The sequence below is a fragment of the Eupeodes corollae genome, chromosome 1 (genome assembly GCF_945859685.1).
Source record: "Eupeodes corollae chromosome 1, idEupCoro1.1, whole genome shotgun sequence".
Lineage (NCBI taxonomy): Eukaryota > Metazoa > Arthropoda > Insecta > Diptera > Syrphidae > Eupeodes > Eupeodes corollae.
In genome coordinates, this window is record NC_079147.1 from 295,008,491 (window position 1) to 295,025,874 (window position 17,384).

General features: G+C 30.1%; 1 protein-coding gene across 4 annotated transcripts in view; it reads left to right on the forward strand.

The window, feature by feature from the left end:
• LOC129940703 (putative leucine-rich repeat-containing protein DDB_G0290503) overlaps positions 1 to 17,129 on the forward strand; it is a 48,360-nt gene extending 31,231 nt beyond the window's left edge. Inside the window, exons 3-13 of one of the 4 annotated variants that reach the window (XM_056049132.1) lie at positions 7,682 to 7,833; positions 7,901 to 8,035; positions 8,095 to 8,352; positions 8,415 to 8,754; positions 8,998 to 9,144; positions 9,210 to 9,360; positions 9,430 to 9,595; positions 9,661 to 9,804; positions 10,102 to 10,201; positions 16,063 to 16,206; positions 16,364 to 17,129. In XM_056049132.1, the coding sequence (XP_055905107.1) occupies positions 7,682 to 7,833; positions 7,901 to 8,035; positions 8,095 to 8,352; positions 8,415 to 8,754; positions 8,998 to 9,144; positions 9,210 to 9,360; positions 9,430 to 9,595; positions 9,661 to 9,804; positions 10,102 to 10,201; positions 16,063 to 16,206; positions 16,364 to 16,892 (2,266 nt within the window). In that variant the 3' untranslated portion in view covers positions 16,893 to 17,129. Of the gene's footprint in view, positions 1 to 7,681; positions 7,834 to 7,900; positions 8,036 to 8,094; positions 8,353 to 8,414; positions 8,755 to 8,997; positions 9,145 to 9,209; positions 9,361 to 9,429; positions 9,596 to 9,660; positions 9,805 to 10,101; positions 10,202 to 10,589; positions 10,786 to 16,062; positions 16,207 to 16,363 lie in introns of those variants that run through there. The other 3 variants (XM_056049133.1, XM_056049134.1, XM_056049135.1) reach the window with 3 other exon arrangements.
• The last annotated feature ends 255 nt before the right edge of the window (positions 17,130 to 17,384 follow it).

Below are 17,384 nucleotides of genomic sequence, written 5' to 3' on the forward strand. Positions count from 1 at the left end.
CCTTGGTGCATCCTTTCAAAAGAATAAAATCGGACAGTTCCGATTTGTAGTATGTCCGTACGTTCGGGAAGCTTTTTTCGTAGTCCATATCTCAAGAAAGAGTGGAGATATTGAATTAAACCCAAAATATCTTACGAACCAGTACCGTAGTGAATTAAATTAAATTTTAATATTATGTATTGTGACGTGATACGTTTTTGACATCCGCTAAAATTTTAAGAAAAATGGAATTGAAAATATTTTTACAAAAAATAAAAACTTAAAGAAAAACTTTACCAAAATTTTCTAAAAATTGATTTTCGACCTTAATATCTTATACAAAATGTATGATATTTGTTTCAAACTATTTTTATCTCATACAAAAAAATTTTTTTAACATTCAGTAAAATTTAAAAAAAAATCAATTGGACAGTTTTTTTTTACAAAAAATAAAAACCCAAAAAAAAGAAACATTACTAATTGTTGGTAAAAATTATTTTCCACTGTAATATCTTTTCAAAAAATTTAAGATATGGTATTGAAACTTATTTCATTGCATATTGTGTTAATCTTTTATAAAAATCAGATAATCAGTTTTTTTTTCATAAAAATTAAGATCTAGAAAAAATATTACGCAATATTGGTAAAAATTGATGTTCGATTCTCAATATCTCGTGAATAAATTAGGTATTGACTTTAAATTATTTGTATAACACAAAATATTGTCATGAACATTTTGTTGAAGCTTTAAGCAAGACAAATAGACAGATGCGATGGAAAGTTTTCAGTATCATTTTAAGGCCTAAAATTATGAAAGGCACTTTTAAATTGTAAAACTGTACCTACTGGAGTGAAATTTTACTTTTAATTATTAACTGTTGGTATTCTTTTATAGGACTTGAACATTGTGGCAGACCCGGAAAGACTCACGTTATTTGCAAGACAAGGTTTTTCACAATTCTTTTGGATTTTATAGAATTTCATTTGCATTACTTTTATAAACCTAACAAATTGAAACAAAATAATTGTCAATTAAAATATTTTTCAAACAAAACATAATAAATTTTTTATTACGAGGAATGAATGATAGTACTTAAAATTTGTAGAAATGGATTTTTGATTTGAAAATCTTGAGAAATAAATGTATTTAATACAAAATATTGATTTAAAAATTCAAATTCACTCAGTTCAGTTAATGCAGTACATGCATTCCTCGTTTTTGCTATCAATATAATGTTTTTGATTCGAATACTGATTTTTTAGCGAACAAAATAAATAAATAAAGATATAGAAAGGTCTGTTTGCTCTCAGGAAAGTCATTCTGTTTATACCTAACATTCGCAAAAATATTTGAATTAAAAAATCACCAAAGTTGTACACGTTTTTACCATTTTTTGCTCTAATCTTATGGAGCATTATCTAAAATCTTAGAAAAGAATATTATCTTTTTCTGTTCTGAGCTATGCAAGTATTTTTGTCTTTATAAATTTTTTGAAGCACATTTCAATTTTCCGGACCAACTGATTGCCATTACATTTACATAAAAACATATTTCCCTTCTTAATTTTTTCTTTGTTTAAACCTATTAAAGTGACAATGATGCTCTTATTAGCTTTCGACACAATACGTTTATAAATAAATCTGTCTCTATTAGAGAGCTTAAAATAATTATAGTCATACAATTTTCTATTCATAAATTTTAAGTACAAAAATATTTTAATTTTATTTCTCTTAGAATTTCCTATTTATTTATATATTTTATTTTCCTACAAAGTCTGTGAGTCATCAACCTCATTGAACTGTTTATTTCTCAGAATGCAAAATAATATTTTGTTGGTTATTCTTCAAAAACACACTATTCTTGTCAACATTTTCAAAAACTGATATACACAATCATCAGTGAATACGAATTATTGCTGTGCAAATCTTGGCACTATATTGGCATCAGAATAATATAAACTATACACTCATACATATGTTTTACGAAACGCATTAAGAAAACGCATTTATTTTTGACAGAAAAAAATTCAAATAAAATGCAACGTTTGAGAAATTTTGAAGAATTTCAAAAATCATCCGGAAAAAAAGAATTTGCCGACAAAAACTCTCCTCAATCGTAAAATGCATTTTATTCTTTTTGTTTTTGAAATTTTTCTTGTTTTCAATTCGACACATTTGTAGTTTTTGTGGTTTGACACTTCATTGTGTGAGAATTTTTGTTTGTGTATTTGAAACAGGCGGGCATGTAGGTGGTTTTAATTTAGAAAAAAGAAAATATCCCAAATCATGATAATCTGACGTAATTTAAAAAAAAGATATAAATGTGTTTTTCATAGCGTTTGTTTATTTTTTTTTTCTTCAATATAAACATTTTTTTGTTTTATTTAACTTGGTTTTATTCGTCAGTGTTTAAAGGTTTTTTATGGTTTCATACAAAAATTACTTTTTAATGGTATCTAAGAATGTTTTATGTATATACATATATATGTATAATTAAAAAAAAAGTAATGAATATTTTGATCAGGCTCCTCGAGGATAAGAATTTTACCAAATTAGTTTTGAAAAAATTTTCGGAATTTTAGAAACGTTAACAAAGAATCTATCAATATTAAAAAAATGCTGTTGTGGTGCTGACTGCGTGTTAAAAGTTATTATCTTGCTTAACATTTAAAGTTACTGTCCGGGGCGGGCCTGGGCCTCAACCAACATGCGTCTCCAGCGAGCTCAGTCCCTAGCTAGCTGTCTCCAGTTTCGCACGCCAAGTTGGTTGAGGTCTTCACCCACCTGAGTGCGCCACCTGAGCCGCGGTCTTCCTCTAATGTGTCGTCACTCGGGATTGGATTCGAAGACCTTCCGGGCTAGAGCGTTGATGCCCATTCGCTCTACATGACCTAGCCATCTAAGCCGTTGGACTTTAATTCTGCTAACTAGGACAGTGTCGCTGTACAGCCCGTAAAATTCATCGTTATATCTTCTAATCCATTCTCCAGTTATGCATACGGGACCAAAAATCACCCGAAGAATTTTTCTCTCGAAGACGGTCTCATCTTTCTTTGACATGGTCCAGGCCTCAGCGCCATAAATGACAAACGGGATGATGAGTGTCTTATAGATGGTGATTTTAGATGCTCGAGAGAGGACTTCACATCTCAATTGCCTTCTAAGTCCAAAGAAGCAGCGATTTGCAAGAGTTGTTCTTCGTTTGATTTCAGTGCTTGTGTCGTGGTCTGAGTTTATAGCAGTGCCTTGGTAGACAAAGTCCTTAACTACTTCGAAGTTATAGCTGTCCATGGTGACGTTTTGTCCAAGACGTCGTTGTTCAATGTCCGTTTTTGATGACATCATATACTAAACACATCTTCTTCTCAAAAACTGTTTTTTCAAGGAGAACTATTTTTAACAAGAACTGTCATTTGGAATATTTTTAAATATTAAAACAATATTTGTATGTGATGAAATAATTTGAATACAATGGGGCAACATTTTAGACAACATTTTGTGAAGGGCTTAACACTTTACTACGTAGCAAGTTTCTATATTTTTTGCAATTTACAAAGTGACTTAAGAATTTAAACTATACTTTTCGTGGACATTAGAACATGTGTAAACATGACATTTCGTGAAAATAAATAAAACGCTTAAATAAACCCATTTAGAAAAGCACTTAAGATTAAGCACTCATTTTTGATTTGAACTTCAGGCAAATTGTTGAGAGATAGTAAGATGCTAAAATTAGACAAATCATTAGCTTAGTAATTGCTAAAGTTGGCTTTAACATTTTACTAAATTATTTAAAATTTTGCACCAATATCTTTATCTTTCGTAAAATATTATACAGCTGATAATTTTTTTTCAGTATTTTAAAACGAATTGAGTGTTGATTTTCTTAAATTCTTACCGATAATGTGTAGAAATAAATTTAACTAAAGTCGATAGTATTCTTTATTCGTTAGTTATTTTGTATCAACCGACGAATACAGAGACATTAACTATCTTAAAACGATAGATTTGAAATCTAGCCACCTTGAAACGTCGGGAGATGTCAACAATTTTCAATGCAACAAATCGGGCAGATTACGATAACTTCCAATTTAATGTTTATAATATACTTAAAGTCATTTACTTTACTTTTTTCAACTTCTCAACTCCACAATTGACCAACTCTAGAGTTGATATTACACTTTGAGTTATTTATGAGTTGAATTTTAATGTTGATCTGCTTCTAGTTTTTTAAATATAGTCAATGAAATTTATGAATTCCCCAAGGAATTAATTTATCAGAGATTGTGAAGAATGATAGTGGTTTTATCGTTTTTAGAATATTGTCAGAATATTAGACCTTTAGAGTTCCCACAAATGAAAGTCAAACGAGATCAAATCGCAGCTTCAATACTAATGAAATCGTCAAGATAGTTGATAACACGACTTTGTATTTTTTAACTTCCCATATAAAGTTTTGTAATCGGTCCGATTTGTCGAATTTTGACATATTTCGACGTTTCTAGGTCACTTTATTCTAAATAAAGGTTTTTAGGTAGATGTCTGTCCGAGAGTGTGTCCGTACTTTCGTACGTTCATGAAGCTTTTGTCGTCGTCTTTTTTTAAGTTATTTAAGTTAATTTCAAACCTAATTTCATCACATAATAATATACATCGTTTTCGACACATATTTGATAGAAATTAAAATCTACGAAAAATACCACACAAAATTGGTAAACATTAATATTCGATTCTTGATATTTCGTGAATAAATTTAGGTATTGGCTTCAAAATGATTTCACTCTGTGCTAAATTTTTTTTAGAAAAATCAAATCTGAAGAAAAGCAAGTTTTCAAGAAATGGTACTAGAATTGGTTTTCGAGTTTAAATTCCGTTAGAAAAAATATGCTTTGAATTTAAGTAATTATATCATATGCAAAATATTATCGGTAATTTTTAGTTAATCTTTAAGAAAAATCAACCAACTTTTTTTAAAAAACACGAAACCTACGACAACAACAAAAATAATAAGATATAATTTTTGACACACATAAGTATTGATAGAAAAAAAGTAAAATACTGGCTTTAAATTATTTATCTCACACAAAATATTGTTGTGAATATTTTGTTAAAGTTTCAAGAAAGACAAATCCACAGACGGGATATGAAGTTTTCAGAGTGGGTTGCATCTTAACATTTTCTGTTTTTAATAATTAACTCAGCATGTTTAACAGTGGGAGCTGTAGGACAGTAGGAAAGAATCAAAGAGGAGATGCATTCCTTAAATTTTGAATATCAAAATGAAGGGGAAAAACAGAATTGGGTAAAACATTCCACATTCTCAACGTGTGGTTAGGAAAATAATCTCTGCATGTGACAGTAAGTCCAAAATTGAACTTATTTAATTATCTCAGCAAGAATTAACAAAGAGAACATTTATTTAGAGAGTTCAATTTTACTCTGTTAAGGTTAAAATGATAAGCATTCCTGGAAGAGCAAGTATTACTACTGAATTAAATGAGGGGGGAATGGAACTGTCATAGACCAATAAAGGCGAGCTCTGATTACCTAACCCAAACGTTATACCTAGCCTCGTTCAGAAAAAACTTAACATCGAATGGACAAAAATCCACAACTCACACCAAACCCTCTGTTTATTGATTAGCTTCAACAATGATATGCAGATTTAAAGATTTTTAGATGCGCCAATTTTTATTTTTACATAGACGTCGATATAAAAAAGGGGAAGCACGATCTTTTAGAAAGGAGAATTTAAATTTGTGAATCAAACAAAAACATTCGATGTCGAATGTCGATGATAGTTTTAGTAGTAGTAGGCGTAGTTTAAAAAGAATTTTCTTAAATGCAGAAAAAAAATAAGTTGTGAGAGAAAACAAAAATGTATGTATTCAATTTTCTTTAAATCTATTAAAGTTGAGACAATCTAAAGTTGATGAACTCAATAGTTGGCAATGATAACTTCATGTGTAGATTATTAAATCTTTGAGTTAAGAGCATTGCTTTGAATAAATTCCAAGTACTGTCTGTAGTAAGGAATTGTTGACTACTAAATCGGGCTTAAATTTAATCCACCACTGATGAACTGACCTTAAGCAAATATTTTTTGAACAGTATGTCATTTTTAATCCTTGATTATTCCAGCTCGTAAATCCTGAAATGAATTCTTAAATCAAATTTTCAATATAAAGTTTGAAGTCAATTATTGATTATGTTCATCATTTATTTCAAACGACTAAAGCCATTAATTCCCAACCTTTGAAAATTTTGTTAAAAACCTAACTAGTCTTAAATATAAAACCGTTTTGGTGGTTCTATGCCTCATCGATTTTATTTTGATGTCTCTATTTTCTGCAACAATTTTAAATTGAGATAAGAGAGAATAAGAATCTCTTTTCTGCAAAATGATCCTGATTTATGGTTGAATTTTAATGATTTTGAAATATAACTTCAAAAACTCGTCTGCTGGAAAAATAATATACAACAGTATACCAATATTCCTTATAAAGAGTGATTTTTTTAAAGCTATAAGAAAGTTAAAAAAAAACACATACAATTCAGAAAAATGCATGAAATATTTATTTGAATCTATAGTACGGTAGATATAATTAAATTTTTGAATATTATTTCATGCAAATAATACTCATTGAGCCAAAAAAGAGGTTCGTCTATGAACACAATTTTTCCCGCGATGAACTTTCTTAACACAGCACGCATTTCTTGTTCACTTGTTAGACGATTTATATTTACATTAAAGACCAATCTAAAGATGTTTGACAGTGAATCAAAACACAAAACGTGCGTCAGCCGTTTAAACCATTGTAGCCAAAAACATAATAGCTAAAAAATCACCCTTTATATACTGTTTTGGAAAGACCACATTCGTGGGAATAAATTTAGGCATGATTTCAATATGGCCAATAAATGCTTATCCAACCATTTCTTCAATTTATTTCAGGAAGATTGCAATCATTTTTCAGAACCGAACAGCTTTTAATAGACTCCATTTTTTGAAGGTGCCGAAGTACTTATGAGAACTTTGTGAGCAATTTTGAAATTAAAAAAAAAAGATTTTAATAAAATATCTTAAGTACATCCCTATCTATGAAGAGAGTGAGTAATCAAAAGAAATGCTGCTGTTAGTGTAATCTACACGAAGCATCAAATCAGAATAACATTCATTTTTGTAGTGATAGTGAAATCTCTTCATATCCCACAGAGTATTTTATGAATTTAAAGTATTTCTTTTAAAATCATTTCCTAATTTTAATTTGTAAACAAGCAATGTCTTTGAAAAACTAAATTAAGTAATATTACTTCGAATACAGATATATTGATACATTATTTTCTTTTCTGAAATATTTAGAAAATTCTAAATACTATATAATTGAAGCTAACAACAAACATTTTGTTTTCAAGTAAATTAGAGAATGTTTAATAGATTTGTTAACTGTAGTATTTTTCAACGTAATTATTTAATTATCTCAGCAAGAATTAACAAAGAGAACATTTATTTAGAGAGTTCAATTTTACTCTGTTATTTATTAGCAAGAATTTCAAGATTTACGACAGTGATTTATGGAAATAACAAAGTAAAATTCCACTTCTGTGAAGTTTTACTCAGCTCGAAATTGCGCTTTAAATTAAAGAAACGACATGTATTAAAGTTTACTAATTGGCATTTTTACTTTTGATTCTTCAACAGGAGAGAATTAGTTGATCAAGAAACTCACTTCAATGCTCAACTGGACGATGCCCAAAAGAACATCTATAATCTTCAATCCAAAGTCACCGAACTGCAATCAAAAATTGACGACTTGGAAAGAGAATTAGCAGCAAAAACATGGAACGTTGAACGTAAGTCAGAATTTTTGCAAAAAAAACATGTAAGAAAATAATAATTTGTAAACCATCGCAAATTTAGGTCTTCAAGGTGAATTGGGAGCTGCTCACAAAGAAGATGAGTTTGTACGTAAGAAGCTTAAACTTCTCGAGGATGAAAAAACTACACTTCGACAAAAAAGTTTCGAAACGGAAGAAGATCTACAAAGGAAATATGGTAAGTTTTATAATATATCAACACAATCTTTTTCAAAAATAAAAGTTTTGTCTTTGAAGATGATCTCGAAAGGCAGTACAATGAGCTTGATGAAAGGTACAAAGAAATGAAAAGTCTTGCTGGCAAACTTCAATTACAATTAGCTTGTGCCCAAAGTGAAGCTGAACAATGTCAAAAAGATTCAGAAGAACTAAGGCAGGAAAAAGACGAACAGGTAAGAATATTGGAAGAAGCTTTGGCGACGGCAAAAGAAGAACAAGAAGCATTACAGACAAAATGGCATAAAGAGTTTGAAAGTCTGCGAACGCAAAATGCTGGTGAGTTTCAGAAGACTTTTAAATCTTCGAAATTTTTTATACATTTAAATAATTTTGTATAGATCGTGAGGAGAGTCTTATGAGTGACTGTGAATGGCAATTACGTCAAATGCAGAAATCTTGTAAGGACAAAATCGACAAAGCCGAACACCTGCGCAAAGAAGCCGTTGCCAAAAATGAAAGAGTCCAACAGGAAGCCGAAGAAAAACTTCACGAAGTCGAACACTTGAGATCTTATGAAGCCGAAGTTAAACAATTACGTGGCCTTACAAATGAACAAGAAAATTCCATAACATCTATGAGAGAACAAATTGAAGAACTCAAGGCGGATCTAGTCACTGCCAACGAAAATCTAGAAGAACAAATTGAATGCGTTCGAAAAATCAAGTATCAGTGTAATAAGTAAGTTTTGATGAAGTATTGTGAGTTGCAACTCCTCCCATCCTGTCCCCTTTCGAAAAGAGCATTTGTCCATAATGTGTATTTTTCGTTAGTCTAAAGGTCCATTAAAAAGCCTCATTTTAGCTTAGCTATCATTCTTATTTTGTTATTCCCAATCAAATCACCTGGTTCGAGAACAAAACCAATTTCTCCAGCTTTTTAACCTCTGCAAGCATCTTTTGCTATTTATCTCTGCTTTCTCAGCTGCTCTTCACCTAAGTCTCTTCTACGCATTATTCTGACAAATACTTCGCCTTTTATTAGTGCCCTATACGACAAGGAACGTGAAATGTTACAAAAGATCGATGATGTTCGAAATGAAGCTGCATCCTTATGGGAAAATAAATTAATGTAAGTTTGAGACCTTAAGTGTTATTGGTAATGCTTCATATAAATGTTGTTTGAAAACCTTACAGAACAGAGATGACAAGACTGAAAATGGAACTCGAGTCCGTGTATGTTGATGAACGGCGTGAAGAATTAGATAAACTTCAAGCCGAACACATAGAAGAACTGAAAGCACTCACATCAAGATACACAGCAAATGAAGAAGAACTTAGAGCAGAGGTAAGGATACTTGATAAGATTTCACCTTATGAAGATATTAATTGATCTTCTTATTGTTTTTAATAAAAGATCGCACAATTACGATCATCCCTGCAACAGCGAAACGAAGAATATGCCAATCTACGCGAAAAATCCGACAACGCTATTCTACAAACAAGAATGCATCTGGATCGTGCTGATAGAGACTATCAAACGGCCATGTGTCGAGAGGAAGAAAAGAGAGAACAATTAACTGGTAATTTAAGTTTTCTTCATGAATTAAACAAGAATTGAAGGTTTAAAAAAAATTGATCTTTTTAGAATCCCTTCGAAAAGAACTTGAGGCAGAAAAGAATGAAATGGAGGAAAAGTTCCGTGAGCGACTGGGTCAAGTGCAAGATGAGTTTAATAAAGAACTGCAAACATCAACACAGGAAATGCAAGAAAAGCATAAAAAGGAAATGGGTTAGTTAGTAAATTCAAGATTGTGCGAAAATTGCTGTGTTAAATCAAAAGATGTTTTAATTTTTGCAAATGGCGGAAAATTAAAACTGACTTTGACGTTTTTCTGAAATAAACCTTCACTGACACCTTATGGACCCTTGAACCGCTAAGTTCCGTTCCGTTTAGTTTGACGTTTTGAAAAATATTGTTCTATACATCTTAGAGTTTAGCAGTATAACTCAAGCTTCTTCAATCCATTTTTCAAATTTAAAATGTATCTTCAACTGACGTATTTCTTTGTATTTTTTTTTTTTACAGAGCAACAATGGCAAAGATTGATAGCTGAAAAAGAAGAAGCGATCCATGAATTAGAAGCGCGGAACAAAAAGAAGATCGAAGACGTTGAGGATCGCCTTCAGTAAGTAGTTCATTTTTCACACCCCTTAGAAAAGACATTACTGGCAAATGCTTTTTGCTAGCCTTTGTCAAAAAAGTATAAATATTTGATACAAAAATTAATTTTGTTACAAAAAAAAGAATATTATTTTCAAAATTTCGCATCTTTATGTACGTATGTTGTGTATGTTTACATGGCAAATGAAATTTTGATGTTCCTTAAAAGAAATAAAAACGCAATCAAAACGAATTCTTAATTGGCTATGTACAAATTTTGTCTTTAGTTTTTTGATTTTTTCCATTTTTTGCTTGGAAATAGTTTTTTGAATTTTGAACTTTTTTGTTGTTGTTGTAAGTTCTGTTATTTTGTTTTTGTATTTTTGTATATTTTTTTCTTTTTTTTTCAACAGAACGAACCGAGCAGATGGTTCTTCGTCAATTTCTGCTTTATTCATGATCACTAAGGGAGCGTGTCCCTTATTTATGCCATCGATAATTGCTCTTTATATGACAATGTCAGCTCGTATTGCATTTGCATGTTTAATATTTTCATTTGTTGTTTTCATTTATATTAAATTGAAAAAAACTTAAAATGAAATGAGAACTTAATAGTTTTTTTTAAGGATATTCTTTTTATTTTAATCAGTGTCCTTTGTGGATTATTTTTTAAGAAAATACCTTTTTAATATTAAATGATGAACTTTATTTGCTTCCTATTTTTATTAAATTTTGTTTCTGTATCAAAGGGGCACGCTTCAGCTCACCTTAATTTCAATACCTTACATTTTCATATTTAAATAGTGAATTTATTATTTATATTCTTTATGAAATATAAATTCACCTTTTAAAATGGACTTTCTTAAAACATTTATTAATATTTTTAATGATATTTTGAAATATAATGTAAATTTAAGACCTAATATTTTATATTCTTTCTTCAGAAATAAAATTAAATTTGACTCATTAATTAGTTAAAACATTCACCTAAGTGGATAAAAAACATATTTTTTAATTTTTTGATTTCACTTCAATGATTAACAAAAAGTTTATATTTTTGCTTTATCTTAAGCTTTATAAAAGCTTTTTAGATTTTTCTTTAAAAAGTATGGAAAAACAATAAATTTTTAGTTAAACTTACCTATAAAGATTTGTATAGTTTGTCTATTTGAAAAATTACATCCATTAAGACTTTCATTTTTTTTTTTAAATTGCCTGTATTCAGACATCATTCATTAAAACTACAAAAAGCACATATGTATATCGAACAACAGGGTTTTCCGATAAGAAGCTTCATTTTGATATTTAAGAAATCGATTATTTTTAAAAAGGTTTTTATGGAAATTTCTTATGTTAGCAAGAAAATGATATGCCATTATTAACTTAAGTTAATATCAGCTAAATTATAGCCGCGGCATTAGTTGCAGCACCATTTCATTTTCATGAAATTTTTCATGACTAATTCGCAATTTTCTACTGTATGTTTTCGATTACTTCACGAAATTCTTGGTTATGACCTTGAATCAATTAGCAAACATCGACTTGAACTTTATTCTTCATGTAGTTCCATAAATAAAAATCTTGATATGTTAAATTAAAAGATTTTGGTGGACCGATTATTATAATACCTCTTCATGAAATAACACAGTCATGAAACGTTTCTTGGGAAATCACGATAGTTATGTTGATAAACGTTGTCTACATCAATATCTCTTAATTCAGGCCACGACAAATCACCAGTCTTAGCTCGGTAGCTCAATCTATTCTCAGTAATAGTTGAAAATGACCCCGCCAACCCTATCCGAAAAAAATAATACAAAACAGTAATAAATTAAGGTTCGAGAGGATTTTCAACAATCATTCTTGGATTTTTTAAGCCCCAATTGCAATAATTCTGTTTTTTTGAAGTAATATCCATGGAAAATATTTCCTCATCAGTGGAAATTATTTTCCAATAAAAGTACGGATCGTTTTCATGTATTTCAAGAAAAGTTCCACGAAAATATGTCGTCGATAGACCGTCTTGATTTTTTGTGATAAATTTATTTATTTTGCATTTATTTCATTTATAAGGCTTCGCTACGTATAAGGCATATTAATAAAAAAAAAGAATTGGGTACTCTTACTATGGTGGGACTATATGGGTTATCGTTGGATAAACAATATTTTTAGTTTTTCCATTTTGAGCATGAATAAATAAATAGTTGGTTGTACCGACTCTGGAACAGGCAACATGAAGTTGGCCATGTGAAAAACATTATTTCTCCAAATTGACACCACAAAAGTGAAGTGTTTGCCCTTGGGCCTTATTTATGAACATCGCTAATGATAAACGCACAGGATATTGTAATCTTTTGAATTCAAATGGTATATCAGTTGGAATCATAGGCATACTCGGTATTAAACACACTTCTCCTTTTGGTTTACCAGTTAAGATTGTAGCTTCAATCAAATTTGGCAATAACTTTTTCAATGCAAATCTGGTGCCATTACACAATTTTGGTGGATTAATGTTTCGCAATAATATAATCAAAGAACCAATTTTCAGATTCAAGCAATACCAGCCGGTTCCAATGAGTTTAAAAATTCAATTGGATAATTCTTTGCCTCATCTTGATTCATAACTATGTCAATTGATTTATATGAAGTGACTACACCTGGCAGTTTCGCTTGAATTTAAAAATTAATGGCATTGATATGAACGTTTTTCGGTGCTAAAATGGTGCGTTCTCTCAACCAATTATGATTTCTGTAATTCTGAAGAATATTCGGAAAATAACATTAAGTCAACTCATCTATAGATTGCGTAATTGTACAAAAATTGTTCGGTAAATTGATCAATCCGTTGGTACTGTCGATTGGTATTTTTCCATCCAATTGTTTTAATATCTCATGGGCAGTTACATCATTATGTAGGTGAATACGCATATTAATGTTCAGAGTCAATTTTCGTACATATCTCCAAAGAAGTGATGTCTTCAAACAGGCATTTATTTCATCAGTAGGTTGATCGAGGAATGACAGGCAATGTTTGACGAAAGTCCCCTGACAGCAATATCAGAGCATCACCAAAACAGCTCTTGATTACCGCGTAAATCTTGTATTGTTCGATTGTGCACTCATCCCATAAAATAATTGACGTTAATCGCAGAACTTTTTTCATAGCAGAATTTCTCGAAATATCGCAAGTTATAGTTTCTAATAATGTAGCAGCAATTCCCGAAGATGCAAGTGCCTATTCAATTTTCTGTTCCGACCAAATAGTCGCTAAAATCAATGATAGAACAGGAAATATAATCCACCTTTATTATTGGAAACGGCTTTCATGATTGTGTCATACACATGTTTTTGTTAAATATTCAATTTGGTTATATTCAATCGTACAAATAAACGTAAATCATTAGAATTGAACTCCTGCTCACGTAGCAATTCACGATGAAAAAAATCAAGTTTTTTAAGATTTGGTGCGGTCACACCCAATTGTGCTAATGCTTTATTTACAATCGTTAGACACATATCTTCAATTTTTATTACAGCTTCGTTGTACATTTCCAAGGTAATGAACAAATCAGGATTTCTTTAATTATTAGTACAAATTGTTTGTATATGGGAGCATAGAAAGATGTTGATTTTACACCTTTTCAAGATTCGTTTTAAATTTCCTCAAAGTACAAACCTTCTCTGGCTTTCCACGAATAATTCAAGACCAAAATTGTCCAAATCGGTACAGGCATTGTTGAGTTACGTTACAACGAAAAGTGGCATTGATTTTTATATATATACATAGATATTACAGCTAATAGATTCACGCACTCCAAGCCCAAACTTAAAAGCAAATAAATAGACTACATTAGTTAAATAAATTTATTACGATCAACACTTAAAAAATCATTATTTGAAGATAATATTTAAGTAATATAAAATAGATCTTGATCTTGTAGTGCGAGTACTTTGGAATAACAAGGCTCTAGCTTCATAGACCTAGCGGGAACATGCAATGGACATTTGATACGGAAGTATAGTAAGTCTCTTATAAGCACTGTACTATGAATTTTTCCTCTTGATTCCAAGTAATTGGCATCTAGCCTCATAACTAGGGCTAAATTTCCAAACCATATTATATGTATATAGTATACATTTCGTGAATCCTCTTTGAATTTTCTTAATTCGATCCGAATAAACTTTATAAATAGAAAGAATAGAAAGTAAATCTTTTCTATTACGTTTTATAAAACCTATTATCGAATTGGTCTTATAGAAAAGAGATCGTGTTACATTTTTTGATATTAAACTTGAGGCTATTGATGTCATACCAATTGAAAAGGGAATCAATGTCAGATTACATTAAGTTGACAATCATACAAATTTGAAATTTTGAAAAAAAAAACATTTTTAGATAGTTCACATATTATTGACATTCACGGTACTTAAAGATCGAGATAATATTACTAACAAACATTATGAAAAGGAGCGGACCCAGGTGGCTACCTTGGGAAACACCTAATTAATACTCAATTTCTTTTAAGTATGTATCTCCAATTTTAACTTTTGTTCTAAAAGATAAATATGATGATAACCAACGAAGAAAGTGAGAATAAAAACCAAAAATCTCAAGAGGAGTTTTGTGGTTCACAGAATCAAAGGCTTGTAAGAAAAATCAAGCTTAGTTTTCCCTATACTTTTAACCAATTTGGGAATTAAAGAGAGTTTGCAAATATTTGATGATTTATGAATTGGTACCAAGTAGGAATGTTTCCATTCTTCAAGAAAAAAAACTTCTTGGAGTGACTTCTTGAATATGCTAAGTAGAGAAGTACAGATGGAATCACAACAATATTTTAACATTACGGAAGGAAAACTTCCTGGACTAGAACTATGATTTGACTGAAGTGATTTCAATTCGGAATTAAATTATGCAATATTAAATTGCATCGAGACAATATCCTACTTATTATTTGTTCATTTCACTGTTTTAAATGTTGAATGAGTGTAAACCGATTTAAAAAAGTTGACAAACAATTCAACTATGAAGTCTTAATACGACGATTAAACACCTCTAAAGAAATCTTAGACTTTATACAAAATGTGGTTTATGCCTTATTAAATATATTGACGTGAAATCTACACACAAGAATTTTCTTCAACTTTACTCACACTACTCGATATTTGTATCTCAAATTTTGTCCACCAGTTTAACTATTTCAGGTAGAGAAGTACTTTCACAACGACCAAAAAGTGGTTAAGTTTTGCGAACTGTGACTGCAAAACATTCACAATTTTATTGCGATGTCATTTGTTTTTACTTGTAAAATGACAAAAGTGCCATATACTCAAAAAACGAGTAATTCAAAATGAAATAACTTATTGGAAAACTCTAACTCTATTTTCATTTGTTTCAAAAGAAGTTTAATATGAAGCGAAATAAGACTAACTTTGTAAAAGTGTTAATACATTAATTTTTAACTTAAAAAATTAACATATTACACAAATTTATGAAACAATTTAATAATTTAACGAAAAACAATAAGAAAATAAGTCATAACTTTTTACCAAAATCAAGTTCATCATTTTATTTTTAAATGCTATTTCTATTCATTCAAAATATGTTTTGTTTTTGTAGTATAACTTATTTTCATACCCGCTTGATATGCAACCAAATAATTTGATTTGTTTTCCTTTTATTATAATTTTTTTGTTTTTATACTGACAAATATTTTCATTAATCTTAAATAAAAAATAAAATTTTATACCACGCTTAAAAGCCTTAAAAATTATTATTTTGTTTAATTTCTTCCCTTTTCTTCCCTCTAAAAACAAAAAAAAAAAAAACAAAATCAAACTTAAATAAACGTAAAAAAAAAACAAAAAATTATTAACAACAACCAGCGATGCTGAGACGCGTCATCAGCACAACCTCAAGGATCTTAAATTAATGTATGACAGCGAAAAAGCATCACTTGATAAACGCGATATGAACAATGCGAATGAAATTGAACAATTGCATCGAAAATGCAGATGTTTAACCAATTTGTAAGTAAAATTTGTTGTAATTTAAAAAAATTTGTTTGTGAATGAGCTTTTTTAGATATTTTGTGCAAAATGCAGCTTCCTTTCTTAAATATTCTCAGAATCTTCCTTTTTTCATGAAAACTATACTAAAATTTCGAATTTTTTAAATTATATTTAGATTCGAAGAAATGCGAATGCGCTACGAACGTCGAGATCCACGACAGGAAGATCTTCGAGAAATCGCCGAGCTACGCAGCCGTTGTGAGGCTCAGGAACGAGATATCTTCGCATTGACCGATCGCTTACGGGAAATGCAAATTCAATTGGAAGAACTTCAAGGTGGAGCCGGCGGAAAGAAGAAGTCTCAGGTGCGAAAGCCCCCACCAAAAACAATTCCTACCAATTGTGATGTGATTTATGAAGAGAATGAAGAACGCGAGTCTCCGCCACCACCTCCACCAAGACCAATGACATCGCCCAATGGTCATCTTCATGGAGAAGCCGACGATGAAGATGAAGATGATGATGATGACGACGACGAAGAAGATGAAGATGACGATGAGGAGGAAAAGGAAGAAGAAGAAGAAGAGGAATCTGAAAGCACCCCTTACAAAAAAAACACCATCAACGATGATGATCATCCCTCAACGATAATTAGTAATAAGAAAACTAATTCATTGAATCTTATTAATCAGCCGATCGTCTAGATTCAAAAGTAATTTTAATTAATTAATATAACAAAGAAAAAATAAAAACAAACGATTAAAATGTTTAGAAACAAATTTTCGAAGTCGAAATGTGACAGTTCGTTAAAGCCTTCTTTGGAAGTATTCGAACATTGTGACAAAAAAAAATACATTTGTTTTGTATTTGAACTTGTAACTTTGAAAAACAAAAATATCATTCTGTTGTTATTTAGTTTTGTAAAAGAAACAATTCTTAAATTGAAAAAAAAAATAACAGTTCCTGACTTTCTTTTGAACAAAACAAAATAATTATCATTGCTCAGCTTATATTTCATAATCATTTATCCGCCTTTTTGTCAAGTTTTATTTTTAAACGAGTTCTTTTAAATGGCAATTTTGTAAATTTTAAATATGATAATTTGTATAAATTACCAAGAAAAATTATATTCTACATCCTTATGAAACTAAAAACAAATTATAGATTTAAGTGTTAGATAAAACTAAAATAAAAAA